The sequence below is a fragment of the Ranitomeya imitator genome, chromosome 6, assembly GCF_032444005.1.
Source record: "Ranitomeya imitator isolate aRanImi1 chromosome 6, aRanImi1.pri, whole genome shotgun sequence".
NCBI lineage: Eukaryota > Metazoa > Chordata > Amphibia > Anura > Dendrobatidae > Ranitomeya > Ranitomeya imitator.
The window spans coordinates 319,976,496-320,000,612 of record NC_091287.1 but is presented as its reverse complement, the minus strand read 5'-3'; the positions used below and the strand labels follow the sequence as shown (position 1 = coordinate 320,000,612).

General features: G+C 42.4%; 1 protein-coding gene across 12 annotated transcripts in view; it reads right to left on the bottom strand.

The window, feature by feature from the left end:
- Positions 1 to 24,117, bottom strand: part of PHACTR1 (phosphatase and actin regulator 1) — a 506,552-nt gene that overhangs the window by 53,617 nt on the left and 428,818 nt on the right. For 6 of the 12 annotated variants that reach the window (XM_069730791.1, XM_069730792.1, XM_069730799.1 and 3 more), the window contains 2 exons: positions 11,579 to 11,743; positions 9,955 to 10,149 (listed from right to left, as the gene is read on the bottom strand). In XM_069730791.1, coding sequence (XP_069586892.1) covers positions 9,955 to 10,149; positions 11,579 to 11,743 — 360 coding nt within the window. The remainder of the gene's footprint in view (positions 1 to 9,954; positions 10,150 to 11,578; positions 11,744 to 24,117) is intronic. The other 6 variants (XM_069730798.1, XM_069730797.1, XM_069730803.1 and 3 more) reach the window with 1 other exon arrangement.

The following is a 24,117-nucleotide window of genomic DNA, read 5'->3' as shown; positions in this document are numbered from 1 at the left end:
AGTGTCTCCCATGTGATCTATAAGATGCAGCCCCAGTGTCTCCCATGTGATGTATAAGATGAAGCCCCAGTGTCTCCCATGTGATGTATAAGATGCAACACCAGAGTCTCCCATGTGATGTATAAGATGCAGCCCCAGTGTCTCCCATGTGATGTATAGGCTGAAGCCCCAGAGTCTCCCATGTGATGTATAAGATGCAACACCAGAGTCTCCCATGTGATGTATCAGAAGCAGCCCCAGAGTCTCCCATGTGATGTATCAGATGCAGCCCCAGTGTCTCCCATGTGATGTATAAGATGCAGCCCCAGTGTCTCCCATGTGATGTATCAGATGCAGCCCCAGAGTCTCCCATGTAATGTATAGGCTGAAGCCCCAGAGTATCCCATGTGATGTATAAGATGCAACACCAGAGTCTCCCATGTGATGTATAGGCTGAAGCCCCAGAGTCTCCCATGTGATGTATAAGATGCAGCCCCAGTGTCTCCCATGTGATGTATAAGATGCAGCCCCAGTGTCTCCCATGTGATCTATAAGATGCAGCCCCAGTGTCTCCCATGTGATGTATAAGATGAAGCCCCAGTGTCTCCCATGTGATGTATAAGATGCAGCACCAGTGTCTCCCATGTGACGTATAAGATGCAGCCCCAGTGTCTCCCATGTGATGTATAAGATGCAGCCCCAGTGTCTCCCATGTGATGTATAAGATGCAGCCCCAGTGTCTCCCATGTGATGTATAAGATGCAGCTCCAGTGTCTCCCATGTGATGTATAAGATGCAGCACCAGAGTCTCCCATGTGATGTATAAGATGCAGCCCCAGTGTCTCCCATGTGATGTATAAGATGCAGCCCCAGTGTCTCCCATGTGATGTATAAGATGCAGCACCAGAGTCTCCCATGTGATGTATAAGATGCAGCCCCAGTGTCTCCCATGTGATGTATAAGATGCAGCCCCAGTGTCTCCCATGTGATGTATAAGATGCAACACCAGAGTCTCCCATGTGATGTATAAGATGCAGCCCCAGTGTCTCCCATGTGATGTATAGGCTGAAGCCCCAGAGTCTCCCATGTGATGTATAAGATGCAACACCAGAGTCTCCCATGTGATGTATCAGATGCAGCCCCAGTGTCTCCCATGTGATGTATAAGATGCAGCCCCAGTGTCTCCCATGTGATGTATAAGATGCAGCACCAGAGTCTCCCATGTGATGTATAAGATGCAGCCCCAGCATCTCCCATGTGATGTATCAGATGCAGCCCCAGTGTCTCCCATGTGATGTATAAGATGCAACACCAGAGTCTCCCATGTGATGTATAAGATGCAGCCCCAGTGTCTCCCATGTGATGTATAGGCTGAAGCCCCAGAGTCTCCCATGTGATGTATAAGATGCAACACCAGAGTCTCCCATGTGATGTATCAGATGCAGCCCCAGAGTCTCCCATGTGATGTATCAGATGCAGCCCCAGTGTCTCCCATGTGATGTATAAGATGCAACACCAGAGTCTCCCATGTGATGTATCAGATGCAGCCCCAGAGTCTCCCATGTGATGTATCAGATGCAGCCCCAGTGTCTCCCATGTGATGAATAAGATGCAGCCCCAGTGTCTCCCATGTGATCTATAAGATGCAGCCCCAGTGTCTCCCATGTGATGTATAAGATGAAGCCCCAGTGTCTCCCATGTGATGTATAAGATGCAACACCAGAGTCTCCCATGTGATGTATAAGATGCAGCCCCAGTGTCTCCCATGTGATGTATAGGCTGAAGCCCCAGAGTCTCCCATGTGATGTATAAGATGCAACACCAGAGTCTCCCATGTGATGTATCAGAAGCAGCCCCAGAGTCTCCCATGTGATGTATCAGATGCAGCCCCAGTGTCTCCCATGTGATGTATAAGATGCAGCCCCAGTGTCTCCCATGTGATGTATCAGATGCAGCCCCAGAGTCTCCCATGTGATGTATAGGATGCAGCACCAGAGTCTCCCATGTTATGTATATGCCCTAGTGTATTTATTGTGATGTATATACTTTAGTCCCAGTATCTCTTTATGTGATGTATATACTCCAGTGTTTTGGTGTCCCTTATGTGATGTATACAGTAGTCTCTGTGTCTCTCATGTGATGTGTATACAGCAATCTCAATGTCTCCTATGTGATGTGTATATAGCAGTCCTAGTGTGTCCTATGTGATGTATATAGCAGTCTCAGTCTCTCCTATGTGATGTATATATATCAACCCAGTGTCTCCTATATGATACATATATAGCAGCCCCAGTGTCTCCTATGTGATGCTTACAGCAGTCTCAGCGTCTCCAATGTGATATATATATACAGTGGGGCAAAAAAGTATTTAGTCAGTCAGCAATAGTGCAAGTTCCACCTCTTAAAAAGATGAGAGGCGTCTGTAATTTACATCATAGGTAGACCTCAACTATGGGAGACAAACTGAGAAAAAAAAATCCAGAAAATCACATTGTCTGTTTTTTTAACATTTTATTTGCGTATTATGGTGGAAAATAAGTATTTGGTCAGAAACAAAATTTAATCTCAATACTTTGTAATATATCCTTTGTTGGCAATGACAGAGGTCAAACGTTTTCTGTAAGTCTTCACAAGGTTGCCACACACTGTTGTTGGTATGTTGGCCAATTCCTCCATGCAGATCTCCTCTAGAGCAGTGATGTTTTTGGCTTTTCGCTTGGCAACACGGACTTTCAACTCCCTCCAAAGGTTTTCTATAGGGTTGAGATCTGGAGACTGGCTAGGCCACTCCAGGACCTTGAAATGCTTCTTACAAAGCCACTCCTTCGTTGCCGTGGCGGTGTGCTTTGGATCATTGTCATGTTGAAAGACCCAGCCACGTTTCATCTTCAATGCCCTTGCTGATGGAAGGAGGTTTGCACTCAAAATCGCACGATACATGGTCCCATTCATTCGTTCATGTACCCGGATCAGTCGTCCTGGCCCCTTTGCAGAGAAACAGCCCCAAAGCATGATGTTTCCACCACCATGCTTTACAGTAGGTATGGTGTTTGATGGATGCAACTCAGTATTCTTTTTCCTCCAAACACGACAAGTTGTGTTTCTACCAAACAGTTCCAGTTTGGTTTCATCAGACCTTAGGACATTCTCCCAAAACTCCTCTGGATCATCCAAATGCTCTCTAGCAAACTTCAGACGTGCCCGGACATGTACTGGCTTAAGCAGTGGGACACGTCTGGCACTGCAGGATCTGAGTCCATGGTGGCGTAGTGTGTTACTTATGGTAGGCCTTGTTACATTGGTCCCAGCTCTCTGCAGTTCATTCACTAGGTCCCCCCGCGTGGTTCTGGGATTTTTGCTCACTGTTCTTGTGATCATTCTGACCCCACGGGGTGGGATTTTGCGTGGAGCCCCAGATCGAGGGAGATTATCAGTGGTCTTGTATGTCTTCCATTTTCTAATTATTGCTCCCACTGTTGATTTCTTCACTCCAAGCTGGTTGGCTATTGCAGATTCAGTCTTCCCAGCCTGGTGCAGGGCTACAATTTTGTTTCTGGTGTCCTTTGACAGCTCTTTGGTCTTCACCATAGTGGAGTTTGGAGTCAGACTGTCTTTTTATACTGATAACAAGTTTAAACAGGTGCCATTACTACCGGTAATGAGTGGAGGAAAGAGGAGACTCTTAAAGAAGAAGTTACAGGTCTGTGAGAGCCAGAAATCTTGATTGTTTGTTTCTGACCAAATACTTATTTTCCACCATAATATGCAAAAAAAATGATAAAAAAACAGACAATGTGATTTTCTGGATTTTTTTTTCTCAGTTTGTCTCCCATAGTTGAGGTCTACCTATGATGTAAATTACAGACGCCTCTCATCTTTTTAAGTGGTGGAACTTGCACTATTGCTGACTGACTAAATACTTTTTTGCCCCACTGTATAACAGCCCCACTGTCTTCTATGTAATTTATATACAGAAGTCTCAGTGTCTCCAAAGTAATGTATACATCAAGCTAAGTATCTCCTATGTTATGTATACAGCATTACCAGTGTCTCCTATGTGATGAATATATAACAGCCCCAATGTTGTGATGTATACTGCCGACCTCCCACTGAGTTCTAAAAATATAACTCGAGCAGATATGAATTTCTCACTGTTAGGAGATATGCAGTGTAATATACATCTCTGTGTGGAACAATTTACTGCTGAAAGTTCTTTGCAAAACGTATCGCAAAGAGTCGACTGGGCTCCAGATTGAGGCAACCTGAAAAAGTACCGTATATACTCGTGTATAAGCCAAGTTTTTCAGCACTACACTCGAGTAAGTGTGCCACTTACCAGAGCAGTGGGTCACAGGAGGCAGGAGACGGTTGCTGCAGCTAACACCTGTGCCAGCTGTTAAAGAGAAATGAATATTCACGACAGTGGATAGCAGTGAATATTAATTTCTCTTTAATAGCGGACACGCTGTTAGCCGCAGCAGCCGACTTCTCGCAGCTGCTGGGCTATGAAGTGTGCCTTCTACTTAAGGAAATAAATATTCACTGCTCTCCACTCCCTTGGGCATGGAGAACAGTGAATATTCATTCCCTTTAGTAGTGGGTACACGTGATAGCCCAGCTGCTGCAGCAAGCCACTATTATTGATCAATCCCATAGGCCTGGCATGGAGAGGAATGAATATTCCAGCAGCTGTCCTCTACTTGTAAGCAGTGCATGATGTTAGCATAAATCAGCTGCTGGCATCAAAACAGGACACTGCGAAAAGGAAGTGATGGCAAGCCTGTACCCATTTTTTTGAAAGGAGTAGTAATTGCTGCAATATATATTCGGATCTAGAGAAGGAGGTCATAGAAGCCCAGGGGTGCATCCCTGCCGCTTTGTCCTCCAGGTATACTGTTTGTCCCAGTGAACCTCTGACTTAGAATATTAAGTGAACATCATGATTCGGTTCTTGTGGGACATCCTAGTAGTAAAACCCCCACAGATCCAGTTTCTCGCCGTTTTGGTGGTCAAGGTTGCACCAGGACATTAGGGAGTATATCTCATTTTGTAGTACTTGTGTTCGTTCAAAGACCCCCCATACTCGTCTGTCCGGGGTTCTGCAACCTTTGATTAGTTCTTGTAGACCATTGACTCATTGGTCTTTGGATTTTATTACTGAACTGCCTGTGTCCACAGGTAACAAGGTAATATTAGTGGTAGTAGATAGATTTAGCAAAATGGCTCATCTTAGTGCATTGCCTGCACTTCTGAAAGAGAAGCCTTTGGCACAAGTTTTCATTAATGAGATATGGAGACTCGATGGGATCCCTGCTGATACTGTTTCTGATTGGCGGACCAAATTTATATCAAAGTTTTGGAACACTTTTTGTGCTCGTTAAGGAATTCATCTCTCATTTTCGTCCACCTTTCATTCACAATCTAATGGGCAGACTAAATGAGTGAATCAGAATTTTTAGAAGTACCTAAGGTGTTTTTTTTTTACGAGAATTAGGAAGATTGGGTCTCTTGTTTACCGTTATGAGTTCGCTGTTAATAACAGTCATCATGAATCTACTGGCAAGTCCACTGTTTTTCAGGGCATATGGTTTTCATCCTCAATTCTGCACCTTTAATGGAAATCGTTTTTCAAGAGTGCCTGAAGAGGAGCAGTTTTCTTCATCTATTAATTCTGTGTGGCGGGGTGTTCTTAATAATTTAAAGATGATGGGTTCTAAATATGGCTGATCGGAAATGCTCGGTTGGTCCAGATTTGTGCGTTGGTTATATGGTTTGGTTGTCCACTAAGAACATGAAGTTGAAAGTTCCTTCTTGGAAACTGGACCCAGGTTCATCGGTTCCTACAAGATAGTTGCTGTAATCAATCCGGTAGTGTTTCATCTTGACTTACCACCTACTTTCAAAATCCAGAATGTGTTTCATCCATCTTTTCTCAAAAAATACATTGCTTTCTCAGAACGGCTCTACTGCCACCTTCTTCGGTTATCGTTAAAATTATCCATTTCTACGTATGGGTACCAGCAACTAATGTTCATGTGATCATGTTAGTTCAGTTTTTTCATGCTTCACATTCAGGTAAACCTGATCACGAGTGCCTGTAGTCCCCTCTTAGGAGGGTGGGTAGTATCATGGGGATACCGCGACATACAGTGGTCAGAAGATTGCGGCATCTGGCTACATGTGTACCTGTGCTAGATAGATCTGCTTTGCCTTCCAGTAAGCTGTGCAAATTTCCCTTGTTCTGGTGTTGCAAGGATTAAGTGGTGTAGATTTCTCTGCAAGAGTTAAATACTGCTGTTTGTCTCCTAGAGGTCTCCTAAGTTATCTCTGCTTTTCTGAGTTTGCCACTCTCCACTGGTATAAATGATCAACTCTTAGCTTGAGTAGTTGCCAGTTATAGCTTGCTATACCCTGGAGTTGGTTTGGGAACTGTGAGCTGTGGAATAAGAAGCTGTTTTGGAGTCATCTTTGGAGATTGCTCTTTGGAAGTTTGTTTGGTGTTATCCTTCTCCTTATCTCCCTTTTTGCTTTATCTCACCCTTCCTCTCCCGTTATATACCATTGCTTAAGGTACCTTCACACAGAGCAACTTTCCAACGATCACGACCAGCGATACGACCTGGCCGTGATCGTTGGTAAGTCGTTGTGTGGTCGCTGGAGAGCTGTCACACTGACAGCTCTCCAGCGACCAACGATGCCGAAGTCCCCGGGTAACCAGGGTAAACATCGGGTTACTAAGCGCAGGGCCGCGCTTAGTAACCCGATGTTTACCCTGGTTACCATTGTAAATGTAAAAAAAAAAAAACACTACATACTTACATTCCGGTGTCTGTCACATCCCCCGCCGTCAGCTTCCCGCACTTCCCGCACTGACTGTGTCAGCGCCGGCTGTAAAGCAGAGCACAGTGGTGGGATCCCCTATCTGCCTGCACTTGCTGACATTGCCCGGGTGATGTATTAATTATTTAATTATTTTTTTGTGCTATATGTCATGCTGATTGTACCTTCTGATGCATCCAGATTCCTCTTTGCGGAGCTGGGATGATGTTCATCTATATGTAAACCTTTTATGATACTTACCTATATATATTGTATAGAGGCTGCTTTGCACTTCCCCGCCCGGTAATGATTACGACTACTATGTTCTTTATACTCTAATGGCACGTGTGGGCTCCCAGTGCCCCTGCTTTTACTTTGTTTGGTGATTACTTGTTGCTATCACCACCTTTATGCCCTGCACAATAAAGCATTTTTATGGACTTTGGCTATCTTTTGGAGTTTTTTCTCCCCCCCCTGGTATGTTCGTTTTTTGATAGCTAGTCTATTATTATCTTGATATCCATGGCAAGAATCTTTTCTGGACAACTAACTATTAATATATGGTATTTTACACCTCTACAATTGTCCTAAATCATGTTTAACATTTTATTGCCTCATGTCGCCTTCTTAGTTATTCACCTATTGCACTAATATCTCTTTGTCCAATTGGACTTAATGCATCTTTTCATGCATTTGCACTTTATATATGTCCAACATGGCTTAACCGTTTTTGCACATGCACTTTAGTTTTTATCCACCTGTGTCTGTTTTAAGGCATACAGACACTCCTGTCCCTTAACATTCAGGGACAGGTGGATGTAGTACAGTTGTGTGTGCATGATTCAGAGGTATTTCCATTGCCTTCAGTCTCTTTTGGGATGACAAAGTTCTTTCTGTGTCTCATTCACATATTTTATGCGTTTTACTCTGATCCAATTAATACATTTTGTATATTTTTTTGGTACTAGGGCTTTATTACTTCCTTTTCTTTTTGGGTTTATTTCATTATTGGAAATGCCTTCACTCCCTGTTTGGCCTTATATAGGAAATTTTGCCAAGTACTTGCACAATTGGAATGGCCCCTTCACAACAAATATTCCTTTGCCAAACTTTCCAATTGCACAATGTGTTTATCCAGACAATGTCATCCTGGCACCCTTCTAATCTTGGTTTGTTTATCAGGCTTCCAGATCATCATGTAATATGATGCAAAATATTTGAGAATATTTTTACAAAGCTGCAGTGGGAGAGTGCTTGACAGCCAGCACTTGCTGCTATGCATCATGTGCCATGGAAGCTCCGATATTTTGAAGTGTACCTCCTTTTGTGGAACCTTTGCCTTCAAAGCTTAGCTGTTTTTGTTGCAGTCCTCTCCATTTTTCTAAATCACTAATAGGAACTCATTATCATAGTCTGTAACAGATTCAGTGGCCATCAGTCACTTCTTCTATAAGCCTATAAGCTCACGTGGTACATACTTTATCCCTCCCCTACTTATTTGTTCTATCCTTGAATTAGTGCCAATGCTGCTGTAATCACAGGACTTTCTCTCTACAGCAGTGTTCCCCAACTCTGGTCCTCAAGAGCCACCAACAGGTCATGTTTTCAGGATTTCCTTAGTATTGCACAGGTTATTGAATGCTTGCCTGTCCAGGTGATGCAATTATCACCTGTGCAATACTAAGGAAATCCTGAAAACACGACCTGTTGGAGGCTCTTGAGGACCAGAGTTGAGGAACATTGCTCTACAGACAAAGAACTAGCTTTTAACTCCATGTTTGCTAAATATTTAGTTATAGGAGGATTGTCCACTACTGGACAACCCTTTCTTTATAGGCTCACAACGGTCACATGGAATGATGCCTCTAACCTTCTGGAGATAGCAGCAACATCACATAAATGGCGTCTTTCCAGGAGGTCAGTGTTTGGTTTCATTATTTTGTTCTGTGCTGCAGACCAAGTTTGGAGGTGTTGTCCAGTAGTGGATAGACAACTGCTTGAAAGATTTTCTTCAGTAGCTAACATCAGCAGGGAGGAAGTAAAAGGCTGCAGTATTTAAGTCTGGAAAGGGTTTCTCTATGGATGTCGTATACTCGTACGTATGTGGTTGGAATGACCAAATCCACACATTAGAAGCAGGGCCGTGGAGTCGGAGTCGTGGAGTCAGAGTCGGAGTCATGGAAATTGAGGAGTCAGAGTTGGAGGTTTGGCTTACCGACCCCACAGCCCTGTAAGGACTGTGGAGTGGGGGTCGTAGAATCGGAGTCGGAGCCCATTTTGGTGAAGTCGGAGTCGGTGTAATGGAAATTGAGGAGTTGGAGGTTTGGCTTATCAACTCCACAGCCCTGAAGAAGGAAATGGATGTTCACATACTTTTAGCCATGTAGTGTAATTTAAATAAAACACATTTATGTCTGATTAACAAGAACATGAAAGCTGACAGACATACTCATAACAAATAACTATATGGGATAATTCATAAGAATCAAAAAGACCAAAGTGGTTACCATGGCGGGAGGGGGCACTATAATACAAAATGTGTAACAAATACTAGCGTTTAACAATTCTGAATTCAAAAGTACAATTTAGACCTGGAATATAAAGTTGGATGAGGCCTAAATTATCAGATAATATATTAAATAATTTATTTCTATATGCAGCAACATACAGTAGATCTCTAGGATGCCATAAAGTGACATCTAATTGATTTTACAGTAAGGCGGAATAGTACGATGGGGCTAACCATATGAAGGGAAACTATTATTGATGAGTGAAAGTGCTGGGATAAGGTGTTATATGAGCATGCTCGGGTGATAGCCGAGCGACTTTGGCGTGATCGAAAAATATGTTCGAGTCCTTGCGGCTGCACGTCTCGCAGTGTTCAACAGACACAACACATCCAGGGATTCCCTGTTTGTTAGGCAATCCCTACATGCGTTCTGTCTGTCTAACAGGCGCGGGACATGCAGGCGCAGGGACTTAAATATATTTTTCTAGCACGCCGAAGTCACACGGTTAGCACCTAAGCATGCTTGGATAACACCTTATCTCAGCGCATTCACTCATCACTAGAAGCTATGATTTGGGAAAGATGGGTCATACACCCTGAGAAGTCAAGAAGGAAAACGTGTACAAGGTGTAGTAGCTTTGTCTTACCTGCAATGTGATTGGCAATTCTGGAAAGAGGTTTAGGAGGCAGGGCGGGGGGCTGCTTGAGGAGAGTTAGTGGTTTCACAGGGGTGTCCTCATGGTCTACAGAGTAAGATGATTTTTTGGGGGGCAGTAGCAGGGTTGGCTTGTATGTTGGATCCTGGGATAGGGATCCTGGCTCGGGCGAGAGATCTTCAGACACTGAGGAACACAAACCACATCACAGACATGACACGTTACATATGAGGTAGCAACAGACGAGTGACCACAGCATGGAGCGTTGTGGGTTAGTTCCCAAACCTGCTACATATATGGTATGAGTAGATCACAGCAGCATAACTTTGACATCAGAGACGTGTGTGGATCGCATATGATGAGCTCAGACATTACCGCACTAGATAATGGGGCTGCAAAGTCATAATAAAAAGGACAAGTAGATACTTTGATAAGATAAAAAAAGGAAATAACTGTTCTATCTGCGATATTACAGAATGTATAGAATTCACAGCAGAATCATTTCATGAAGGCCGCATGCAATCTATACTAGAGCTGTCCACCAGATGTCGCCACTGACACACCCAAAAGTAGGATGGCGATCGCAGCCTTAGATCAGAGTGCTGAGAATGAAACATAAAGCCAACCGCTCTCTAACAAAAGGAACATTAGATGCCGAAAATCAGGAACAACTGTTAAATGTAAATATTGATAGAGAAAATGCATACATAGCATTCCCAAGGACTACACACCAAGAAGTAAGGCCACTATGTATCCGGACGCATTAGAAAAGTATGCAGTCTAGAAAATCTGCTCTGACTACCTGGCCGACCGCCTTGGCCTATATCCACCCACAGCCAAATACAATTATCCAGGGTCCATATCTTCCAGGACATGCCAAGGAGATGGCAGACAGTGGCCATCAGAGGGTGACAGGACTGGGTGTCCTCCTGCATCTGCCATTATCAGCAAGATGTAACCTGTTGGGGGGCAACTCTCTGACTACAAGGGGCATGTGACAAAGACGTAAATATATACTCAAGTAATAAATGGCAGGCACTAATGGGGTACAAGTAGGTGGCACTGGGCTGCTTAAAGAGGAATGGTATTTATTTATTTTTTAATAAATCATAAAATAAGAAACTCTATAATACACCGCGATAGAGAAATCCACTTCTTTCTCCTCCTGGACTGATCATTCATTCCCCAAATTCACAATTTATGGGTACAATCTGTATTCAGTGACTATCGATAGCCGATGCTCATAAAGGTCTACGGAGAGCTGGAACTTGCAGCAGAACGTCTGTCCGCCTCGGGCTCCACCGCTCCATAGAAAGGTAGAAGCACCAACTGTCACGTACCATCTCACTAATGGGAAAACCTGTCGGCACTGAATACACAGTTCACTGCTTTTATATAAGAGAGATAAATCCAGGAGGAGAAAGAAGCAGATTCCTATGGTACGATATATTACAAAGTTGCTTATTTCCTTGTGAAATTATATTAAACTGAAGGTTACTTTTTAGTAATTGGGAGGCAGGGTGGTGGGGTGGGCAGTGAGAGTGGCACACTTATGCCCTATCGCCTGTGTTATAAAATGTATTGACATTGACCATAAAAGTAGGGAAGTAGTCACCTGTCCCATCCATGAGTTCAGAGGTCGGAAGTATTTCATATGCACAAGTGTCCCCGGACACCCCTGAACTCGAGTCGAGCTCTGTGATGACTGGAAGGCAGGATGAAGGAGTACCCATAGGCTGACCATTTTCCATCATTCCTTCTTCATTCTGTAGATCACCATCTGAAAGAAAAGTAGGAGCACAGTTTAGCCATCTACAGTCAGGAATTCTCAAGGTCGCACAGGTAAACTGGAGGACGTGGGCCTGTAAAAGGCTGCTGATCACAGTCAGTTATGAGTGATCTACCCCGAAATCACCAGGATGTATGATCTGAATATGGCGTCCTGTCTACAAACACAATACACTCATCCCAGCAGCAGTATCTCAGCCATGAGTATTATCATTATGTACACAGCTAACATTGCAAAGAGCAGCCACTGCTGTATTGATGAACGTCTCCTACAGGTCAGACCGGGCAAACAGCACATCACCATTGAATGACTCCTCGCATCATACTGTCTGACCTCTCGTAGATGGGTAATCATTATGCTCCTTATTAATTCTACCAGCGTACGAGTGCACAAACTATGAAAGCCATTACACCGGGTAATGTGATCAATGTCATGTATTATTCCGAGAGAAATGCCCGGAGAGATGCTTAATGATACAAATGTATGCAGAGGTCCCATGACAGCAGTGTCATCCATCGTCAGCACAGAGCGCTGTCCCTCTCATACAGATGGCTCTGCATTCCAAGCATTAGTCCCATACCTCCTCTCCGGACAGATTATTACTGGAGGTATCACAAGAACATCACTACTCAGCTCCCACTAGTGATTGTATGTACCAGAAGAAACACAAACAATGTCACATCACTACACATAACATGATATAACTACACATAACAAAACATCACTACATACAACATACCATCACTACACAAGACATAACATCACTACACACAACATACCATCACTGCACATAATATAACATCACTACACATGACATACCATCACTACACACGACATAACATCACGACATACAACATACCATCACTGCACATAATATAACATCACTACACCGACATAACATCACGACATACAACATACCATCACTGCACATAATATACCATCACTACACAAGACATACCATCACTACTCACGACATAACATCACTACACACAACAAAACATCACTGCACATAATATAACATCACAACATACAACATACCATCACTACACACGACATAACATCACGACATACAACATACCATCACTGCACACAATATAACATCACGACATACAACATACCATCACTGCACATAATATAACATCACTACACACGACATACCATCACGACATACAACATACCATCACTGCACATAATATAACATCACTACACACGACATACCATCACTACACACGACATAACATCACTACACACAACAAAACATCACTGCACATAATATAACATCACAACATACAACATACCATCACTACACATAATATAACATCACTACACATAACAAAACATCACGACACACAACATACCATCACTGCACATAATATAACATCCCTACACACAACATAACATCACGACATACAACATACCATCACTGCACATAATATAACATCACTACACACAACATAACATCACGACATACAACATACCATCACTGCACATAATATAACATCACTACACACAACATAACATCACGACATACAACATACCATCACTGCACATAATATAACATCACTACACACAACATAACATCACGACATACAACATACCATCACTGCACATAATATAACATCACTACACACAACATAACATCACGACATACAACATACCATCACTGCACATAATATAACATCACTACACACAACATAACATCACGACATACAACATACCATCACTGCACATAATATAACATCACTACACACAACATAACATCACGACATACAACATACCATCACTGCACATAATATAACATCACTACACACAACATAACATCACGACATACAACATACCATCACTGCACATAATATAACATCACTACACACAACATAACATCACGACATACAACATACCATCACTGCACATAATATAACATCACTACACACAACATAACATCACGACATACAACATACCATCACTGCACATAATATAACATCACTACACACAACATAACATCACGACATACAACATACCATCACTGCACATAATATAACATCACTACACACAACATAACATCACGACATACAACATACCATCACTGCACATAATATAACATCACTACACACAACATAACATCACGACATACAACATACCATCACTGCACATAATATAACATCACTACACACAACATAACATCACGACATACAACATAACATCACTGCACATAATATAACATCACTACACAGAACAAAACATCACGACATACAACATACCATCACTGCACATAATATAACATCACTACACACGACATAACTGTTATGATACGGTGGTCTAGCAGCAACATGGAACGAGCTCTGAAGGAAGTGGTAACTGTACTGACCGCAGTCCCTAAGCTCAACACAACACTAGAAATAGCCGTGGAATGCTCCTAACTCTCCCTAGGCATCTCGTCACAGCTTAAGAGCTAACTACCCCTAAAGATAGAAGCAGGAAAGCTATCTTGCCTCAGAGAAAATCCCCAAAGGATAGATTAGCCCCCCACAAATAATGACTGTGAGTGGAGAGGGAAAAGACATACACAGAATGAAACCAGGATGAGCACAGGAGGCCAGTCTAACTAAATAGATAGGACAGGATGGAATACTGTGCGGTCAGTATAAAACACTACAAAAATCCACGCAGAGTTTACAAAAAATCTCCACACCTGACTAAAGGTGTGGAGGGCAAATCTGCCTCCCAGAGCTTCCAGCAAGACACAATTAATTCACACTGATAAGCTGGACAAACATAGAAAGCACAGAATGGATAAGTCCACAATCTATGGACAGAAAAGGGCAAGCAAAAACTTAGCTTAGCTGAACTGGTCAGGATAACAGGGAACTCCAAAGAGATGTGAATCCAACCAGGAACCATTTACAAGTGGCACTGGCTGAAGATAGAACCAGACTTAAATAGCCGAGCAGAAGAGACGATAAGTGGAGGCAGCTGATGACAACTCCAAGGAGCAGCCATACCACTAGAAACCACAAGAGGGAGCCCAAGAGCAGAACTCACAAATGTGCCACTTACAACCACCGGAGGGAGCCCAAGAGTGGAATTCACAACACATAACATCACGACATACAACATACCATCACTGCACATAATATAACATCACTACACATGACATAACATCACGACATACAACATACCATCACTGCACATAATATAACATCACTACACATGACATAACATCACGACATGCAACATACCCTCACTGCACATAATATAACATCACTACACACAACATACCCTCACTGCACATAATATAACATCACTACACCAACATAACATCACTACATACAACATACCATCACTGCACATAATATAACATCCCTACACACAACATAACATCACGACATACAACATACCATCACTGCACATAATATAAAGTCACTACACACAACATAACGACATACAACATACCATCACTGCACATAATATAACATCACTACACACAACATAACATCACGACATACAACATACCATCACTGCACATAATATAACATCACTACACATGACATAACATCACGACATACAACATACCATCACTGCACATAATATAACATCACTACACATGACATAACATCGCGACATACAACATACCATCACTGCACATAATATAACATCACTACACACAACAAAACATCACGACATACAACATACCATCACTGCACACAACATAACATCACAACATACAACATACCATCACTGCACACAACATAACATCACGACATACAACATACCATCACTGCACATAATATAACATCACTACACATGACATAACATCGCGACATACAACATACCATCACTGCACATAATATAACATCACGACATACAACATACCATCACTGCACATAATATAACATCACTACACATAACAAAACATCACTGAATATAACATAACATCACTACTAGACATAAGCAAACTTGTTCGGAAAACGTTCGCCGATATCAAATTCGGCACATATGTAGCACATTCGGATTCGTGTTCGGTTTCACGGTTTCATTTTTACTCAAAGTCGTCAAAACTCTGTCACAGTTCGGGGTCACAGTTCGGTAAATCATCGGGGTTCCTCTAATGCTTTTGCTATTACTTTGGCTATTATAGTGGTGCTGTACGATTAGCGTAGGGGACGTGGGGTGGATGTGTTTGTTGAGGGAAGGGGGTGGGGAGAGGTTAGAGGAGCGGCAGATTCTTTTTTTCCCCATAACCTTATGTGTGAAGATTCCGGCAATCAGGGTGCTCGTTCAGATACGTATGATCCTGTGTGGCTGCGAAATCGACCTTCCAGCAGATCAATCGTTTTTGCTCATTGTGTGTGACACCAGGGCACATTACTACATATAGCTCTTTTGTGCAGATAATATTGTGCGTCGGGCAGGAGTCTGCATTTAAGAATCTTGTTTATTTGGTCTAATAACGTGCTCCATAAAGCAGGGCACATTTCCGTATCTAATCATTTTGTGCTTATAGTTTTTCTCTGTCCAAGAGACTACATTTGAAAATCAAAATTGTTAGTTCTAATAACGTGCTCCAGAAAGCAGGGGTATTTCAGTATCTAATCATTTTGTGCTGATATTTTTGCTCCGCCCAGGAGTCCACTTTTTAGAATCAAAATTGTTCTAATAGAGTTCTCCAGAAGGCATGCCACATTTCTGCAGAAAAATATTTTGTGTTGGTAATATTTTGGCCAAGGCAGCAGTCCACATTTGAAAAATCAAAATTTTTGTGTTAATACCGTGGTCCGGAAACAAGGCCACATTTAAGTTTATAAATATTTAGTGCTATTAGTTTTTCTCCAGCCAGGAGTCCACTTTTCTGAATCTAAATTGTCTGTACTAATAGTGTGTTCAAGTAAGCAGGCTACATTTCAGTATTTAAATCATTTGTGCCAATTGTGTGGTCCAGCCAGCAGGCCACATTTTAGCATGGGACAGGCCTGGGACAGGGCTTGGACCACCATTTCTAGCTTAAACATTGATCAGTAACAGGTGGATGAGTGACAGGTGCAGGTCTGGTGGTCTCAGAGTCCTGCCAAGTTCAGGCAACACACATAAAAGAGACTCAACTCAGAGTCCAAACATAGAACCATTAATTCCACAGCACTTTTCAGACATTATCAATTTTCCCAGAGTAGTAATAGTATAATGGGGCTCTGACACCCCTTCTTCCACTGCAGGCAGCCCACCAGATGGAGACCCAACTTGGAGTCTCAAAGAATTGTTAGTAATATCAGCAACAATAGCAAAAGCAGGCACAGAAACCATAACAAAGGTGCAACAGACTGGAATAACGTGAAATGCAGCGCACTATAAACTACACTATTGCCTAGTCTGCCCAGTCAGCGACTGAGTGCAAAAGTAATTGGAGATCCATGACTTGTTCATCTTGATGAAAGTTAGGCGGTCTACACTTTTAGGGGACAGCCGGATGCGCTTATTCATCAGGACACCACCATCAGCGCTGAAGACACGTCCTGAGAGAACGCTGGCTTCTGGGCATGATAATACCTCCAAGGCGTGACAGGTGAGCTCAGGCCATTCTTCCATTTTTTGAAGACCAAAATGCAAAAGGGTCCAAACTTCCCCTAATGGCACTGATATTGAGCTCAAGATACTCCTGCAGCATCTTCTCAAGTCGTTGACTACGTGTCAGACTTGTACTCTGTTCTGCTGGTGCACGGAATGGTCAAAAAAATGTCTTAATCGACTCAGAGAAATTGCTTTTTTTATTTTACTCACTTATATAGCGCCATTAATTACACGGAACGTCACACACATTTTCGGCACTGTCCCTATTGGGGCTCACAATCTAAATTTCCCATCAGTATGTCTTTGTAATGTACGAGGAAACTGGATTACCCTGAGGAAACCCATGCAAACACGGGGAGAACATAAATACTCCATGCAGATGTTGTCTCTGGGGGGTTTGAACTCAGGCCCCCAGTGCTGCAACGCTGCAGTGCTAACCACTGAGCCACCGAGCTGTCTCTGCCACTTAACCTGCTGCTAATGTTTTTCCCAGGGTTGGAAGTCTATAACTGCGACACACACTGTGTGCCTCACTACTGTCTTGGGAAAATAACACTCTTAAGATTGTCTACAAGCATGTTTCGATACTCCAGCATGCCCCTTTCCAGGTTGAAGAAGAACCAGAAATGAGCACACAGCGACTGTGCTTTCTGCAGCCGGGCATCCAGGCTGGGACAGTGGCACAGAAATTGCTGCACCACAAGGTCAAGGACCTGAGCCATACGAGGCAAGTATATGAGGTTGCCCAGGCGTAGATCCTCCACCAGGTTCACGCCGTTATCGCACATGGTTTTCCCTGACTCCAGGTTCAGTGAAGACAGCTGTTGCTCAAACTTGGCCTGGATAGCTGTCCACAACGCTTGAGCCGTGTGACTGCGATCTCCAAGGCATATTAATTTGAACACTGTCTGATTACGGTTTTCCCTGTCTGCGCAGTAAGGAGGTGGGGGGATTGGCTCTACACTGTTGGAAAGCGTGTTTCATTAAAGGAGAGGTTGAGGGTGCAGGTGCAGGCCTTACAGGAGGTGGAGGAGGCAGAAGCAGTGGAGGAAGTGTTAGATACAAAGGTTTGTCCTGCAAGCCTTGGGTATTTCAATATTTGCTGTCTAGTGACACCTTGGTGTCTAGTGTTTTCGTTCACCATCCTTTGATGTGTAGTGGTTTAGTTCTCCATCCCTGGTGTGTAATCATTTCATTCTCAAAAACTAAGTATTTAGCAGTTTAGTTCTCCAACCCCTGTTGTCTAGTAGTTTAGTTCTCCGTCTTCTAGTGTGTAGTGGTTCAGTTACCCAACCCTAGGTGTTTAGTAGTTTAGTTCTCCAACCCCTGTTGTCTAGTAGTTTAGTTCTCCGTCTTCTGGTGTGTAGTGGTTTAGTTACCCAACCCTAGGTGTTTAGTAGTTTAGTTCTCCAACCCCTGTTGTCTAGTAGTTTAGTTCTCCGTCTTCTGGTGTGTAGTGGTTCAGTTACCCAACCCTAGTATTTTAGTTCTCCAACCCCTGTTGTGTAGTAGTTTAGGTCTCCGTCTTCTGGTGTGTAGTGGTTCAGTTACCCAACCCTAGGTGTTTAGTAGTTTAGTTCTCCAACTCCTGTTGTCTAGTAGGTTAGTTCTCCATCTTCTGGTGTGTAGTGGTTTAGTTATCTATCCCCAAGCGCCCTGCAAGCCTTGGGGATTTCAAGACTTGTGGAGCAGCCCCTTCCCTGTTTGCCCCCACAGCCACCAGAGTCACCCAGTGCCTAGTCAGCGAGATTTAACCCGCTGGCCATGCTTACTTGTCCAGGTGTCAGCTTGTTTGTCCATGGTGAAATGCACCCTGTCAGACATAGATTTTTTCAAGGAACGAGTGATGTTGTCTGCAAGATGCTGGTGTAGCGGAGGCACATCATTCTTAGAGAAGTAATGGCGACTGGGGGACTGCGACAGCCATCAGCTTTCGGAAACCGTCTATATCCACCAGGCGGAAAGGGTGCATTTCCATGGCCAAAAGATTGGATTAGCCAACCAATTTCTAAAGGATTTCATCCCACTACATTATCACAGTGATCACAGGCTGGAAGTCATGCAGAACCACCCACTTTGATCTTTGGATCGAGCAGCTCTCAGGTGGTCTTCCAGATAATTACACAAATGGGCGACAATAAACCGATGAGGTCGCAGGCTGTTCCCAATAATTAGTTATTGGAAAACTAACAGTGAGTGTATGGCATACTGTATACACTTCCGGATTACAATGCATGGAATATGTGTATATACTGCCATACGATCACTGCTGACACCATGATAACCCCACACTACTCGCTGCCACCACCAATTCTTTTTTATTTAACCTTCGTCAGGCTGCATAATTTTACAACGTTAACAGGCTGCAGAGGTCAATTGTACCTTCATATATATTTTATTGAAATTTGGCCAATATATTCTGGACCAAAACTGCAGAGATGTCACGAAATTTCAGCCCTCTACGGCTTTTCGGAAAAAAAAAGTTATTGCAATTTTAAAACGGAATAGTTACAATTGTACCTACTCAGCCGGACGAAGGTTAAAAAAGTTAATACAGGCCGATTGGATGCCATTCTTCTTTTGAGGTCCACACCATCAGGCTCTTCCATCCCCTCTCCCTCAGCGTAGCGGTCATATATCGTCCACCCACCCACTTCCTTGACCACTTTTCTGCCTGGCTGAGGCACTTCATGCCCCCAGAATTGCCAACCGTTATCCTGAGAGGCATCAACGTTTCCATAAACAGCCCCATCTCCCCAACTGCTTTGCAGATTCTTTCTCTAACCACTTCTCTTGGCCTCTCACAACTTTCAACCTCTGAGACATACAAAGATGGTAGCACCCCTGATCTAGTCTTCGTCCGGTTCTGTTCAATCTCCTACAAAGATAACTTACCTCTTCCCCTCTCTACCCTAAGAAATTAGGACTAACCACAACTTGCACAGTTTTAAGCGCTCCTTAAAAACACATCTGATTTTGCTAAGTAAACTACAGACACTGTCAGGTTGCTGCTGTTATACTGATTAAAATGATACTTGGGGTGAATAAATCCCTCTTTTTTCCCGAGATCTTGGTGCCAAGATCTCCATATGTGAATGCGCCGCCCCCGGCAGTCATTTTCCCAGAGTCCACCGCATAGTAAACCATGTAAGTGCAAGGGTTCTGGGCTTTCACAAAATGTCGGCGGAGCCCCCGCACCACCTAACACCTGCAGCGGCGGCACATATCCGATCACCCCCTCCTCCCAGCCTGCGGCTTGCAGCAATGCTCCACTCTTGCCTCCTCCAGCAGTGACCCTGGGACCCTGCTCCATGGCGGCCGGTAAGGTATATCCGCATTATAAGACGAACCCCCATTTTCCCCCCTAATTTGGGGGGACAAAAGTGTGTCTTATAATCCGAAAAATATGATATGTTATTGCCATTGCACAGGATTCCTTATGCAAATTGCCTCATCAGAGAGGAAGAGGTCTTGACCTCTAGTGCCACCTACTGGAAGTCATTATTGATCCTTTATCAAGCCTTGTCATGTGACTTATGATAAAAGCTAAACTAGAATCTTAATTTGCAGACAGTGTTTTGGGATATTGTCCATCATCATTGCAAAGTGGGCAATCTGATTTGTCTGTATGAGAGGCTTCTTAGCGGGATCTAAGGAGTAATGTTTCTCCTTGTGGAAAGTGACATGCCACTGACAAAAGGCAACACCCCAAAACACTGTGTCTTGCAAACTGAGGTTCTGGTTTGGCTTTTATCCTAAGTCAAATGGCAAGGCTCGTTAAAGGGTTGATAGCGACTTCTAGGATTGCTACTTCCAATAGGTGGCACTAGAGTCAAGTCCTCTTCCTCCCTGAAGAGGCAATTTGCATATTTAACCTGGCTATACGCAACTTGTTGTTTTTAAGTGGCATTTATGCTATGTTATTTTGGGTTTCTCTACAGTTATCTCTCATCTTCTGTAGCCAAAAATTATTTGGCAAATGGCATAGCACGATTTGTTCCTATGATTGCAGGTATATTATCATTTCATTTTGGTTTTCATTTAAAAGGTTTTCTTTCTTCCCTGTTTCTATGGGTATATCACGTACTATGTGGGCAGACCTCTTTTTTATAGAGATACTTATTCTCATTTAAGCTTGGTGTTTATGCCATATTTTTTTGGTTTTATCTACAGTCATTATTTCTCTTCAGTAAGCCATTTGTGGCAAAGCGGCATATCATAAATATTGTGGATCGTATACAGGTATATTAGTTTGTCTCCCCTCTTTTTTTATTATTCTAGTTTTTTTATTTTGAGTTGTTATTAGTTGTTTTCTTTTCTCCTTTTTTTCACCTTTTGCATAGATGTTAATGGACGGACATGAATGTATATGCACATGTTCACATTTATTTATATGTATATATGTGTTCATATATATGTATATATGTATGTTGCATGTATATCTTCCATTCTTATTCTATAGGCACGTCGATATGGACCTTACTGGGATATCTATGCACTATTATGTATAGTTCCTTTCTCCTATTTAGGGTATATCCCTTTCTGGGGTGTCTTTCTATGATTTTCTCTACACATTCCCTCTGCGTTGTCTGTATAGTGTTTAATTTTCTTTCTATGCAATAAATATAATTTCATTATGTTTCTTATTTTCTACACGGTATTCTCTATTCACATGGTGTTTCCAGTCTCCTCTTTTCTATTAAATATTTTTTTCTACGTTCTGGTGTGATTTATTCAGCCACTAATTATGTTTAAAAAAACTTTATATTTGAATGTACTACATTAATACAAATGTGTTTGCTTTGTTCTGTTATCGTAGACTTCCTTGACAAAGGCATTGTATGCCGAAACGTTGGAGTTCTGATGTCTGTTTTTTTGCTGGCTGTCTATCAATAAATCGTTTTCCATTAAGAACAAATATTTGTGGACTTGTTGAGTGCCGAAGGATATCCTTTCTACATACGACTATTTTTTCCTTTGAGCACCACATAACTCGGAGAGTGCACCACTTTTGACCTGACGAGTAATCCACTGTATAGACAATATGACGTTTCGGCCAGTTACATGACCTTTATCAGAATGTGGGGAACTTCTTACAAAAGTCTGATACGGCACTGGAGATATGCACAACTGTGCAGGAGATGTGCAAGTGACTTCTGCGGCCAATCACTGCTTGAGCTTAGTGATTAGCTGCAGCGGTGACGTGCGTTGTAGTTATGACATGACTATTACAGCCTATTAACAAAGATAGGAGCAGAATAGAGTAACAGCTGAGTTTAGCATCTTCAACTAGAGGAAAACTAATGCATAAAAACTCAGATACATGAAAAACTTCTTTAAACATCTGAATGAAGTATTTTTTATATCTTTCTCAGCCATGCAATTTCTAATAAATGTATCAAAATTGTACTTTCACGAGTGTCACATTTTTCCTACACTTACAATACCGTCTTACACCTACAGTTGAAAGTTTGGAAATACCTGTTCATAAGCCTCCAACTTATACCTATAACAGATATGAATACAGTGACTTGTAAAAGTCTTCACCCCCTTGGCATTATTTTTGTTTTGGTACCTCACAATCTGGAATTTCAATAGTTTTTATGAGGGTTTGCATTCACTCTCCTAAAGTCAACACTTTGTAGAGCCTCCATTTGAGGCAATTACAGCCGCAAGTTGCCTTGGATAAGTCTCTATGAGCTTTTCACATCTTGCCACTGGAATTTTTGCCCATTCCTCAAGGCAAAACTGCTCCAGCTCCTTCAAGTTAGATGGTTTGCTCCGGTGAAAAGCAATCTTCAAGTCTGACCACAGATTCTCAATTGGATTAAGGTCTGGGCTTTGACTAGGCCACTCCAAAACATTTATATATTTCCCCTTAAACCACATGAGTGTTGATTTTGCAGTATGCTTTGGGTCATTGTTTTTTTGGAAGGAGCCCAGTCTCAAATCATTGACAGAGTAGAACAGGTTTTGCTCAAGAATATCCCTGTATTTTGCACCATCAATCTTCCCCTCAACTCAGATTATTTTCTCTGTCCCTGCTGCCAAAAAACATCCCTACAGCATGATGCTGCCACCACATTTTTCTGGGGGGATGGTGTTCTTTGGGTGATGATACGTAGACTTGCTTTTACTGTATTTTTACTCTTTGGATTTCAAAAATGAAAAATTAAAGATGCAGATACCATAGTAAATTTAGGTAATATTATAATATATTTTTATACTTTAGTGTCCCTTAAACACCAATAAATGTAAAAGCGGTGTCTTGACAGACTTCGCTGAGAAAATAGCTGCCATTCAGTATAATGTCCGAATCATTTCCACATTCCCTGGGGAGCAGTATTCTTTATGAGAAGTGTCTTCAGCTGAGCATCTGAATTTGGATTCATACGAGTTATATGAGTTATTGCCAACTTCCCTTGCTCAACTGATGACCAAATTATTCAATTCAAGAAGAAACAATGTAAGACTAAGCTAATAAAACACTGGAAGCACCGAATTACCAAGTATAAATGGTAGACTGTAAATCATCTGTACGCGGGCCCATATGATTATGTGGATATAAATACAGAGTTCGGGATGACTAATATTTACTGATGCTCAGGGCTACATGCTTTAATAGACACAAGTCTAAGGTTTATTAGGTCCCACAGTCTGTTTGTTATCCAGAGAAGGAATACAATTTACACAGGTAATATGGTTCAAAAAAACATGAAATGTTCATCAGATTCCACTGAAGAAGGTGAGATAAAACATAGTTAAAGGGGTTGCCAATCTGAGAAACCTTTGTCCATATGCCCTGT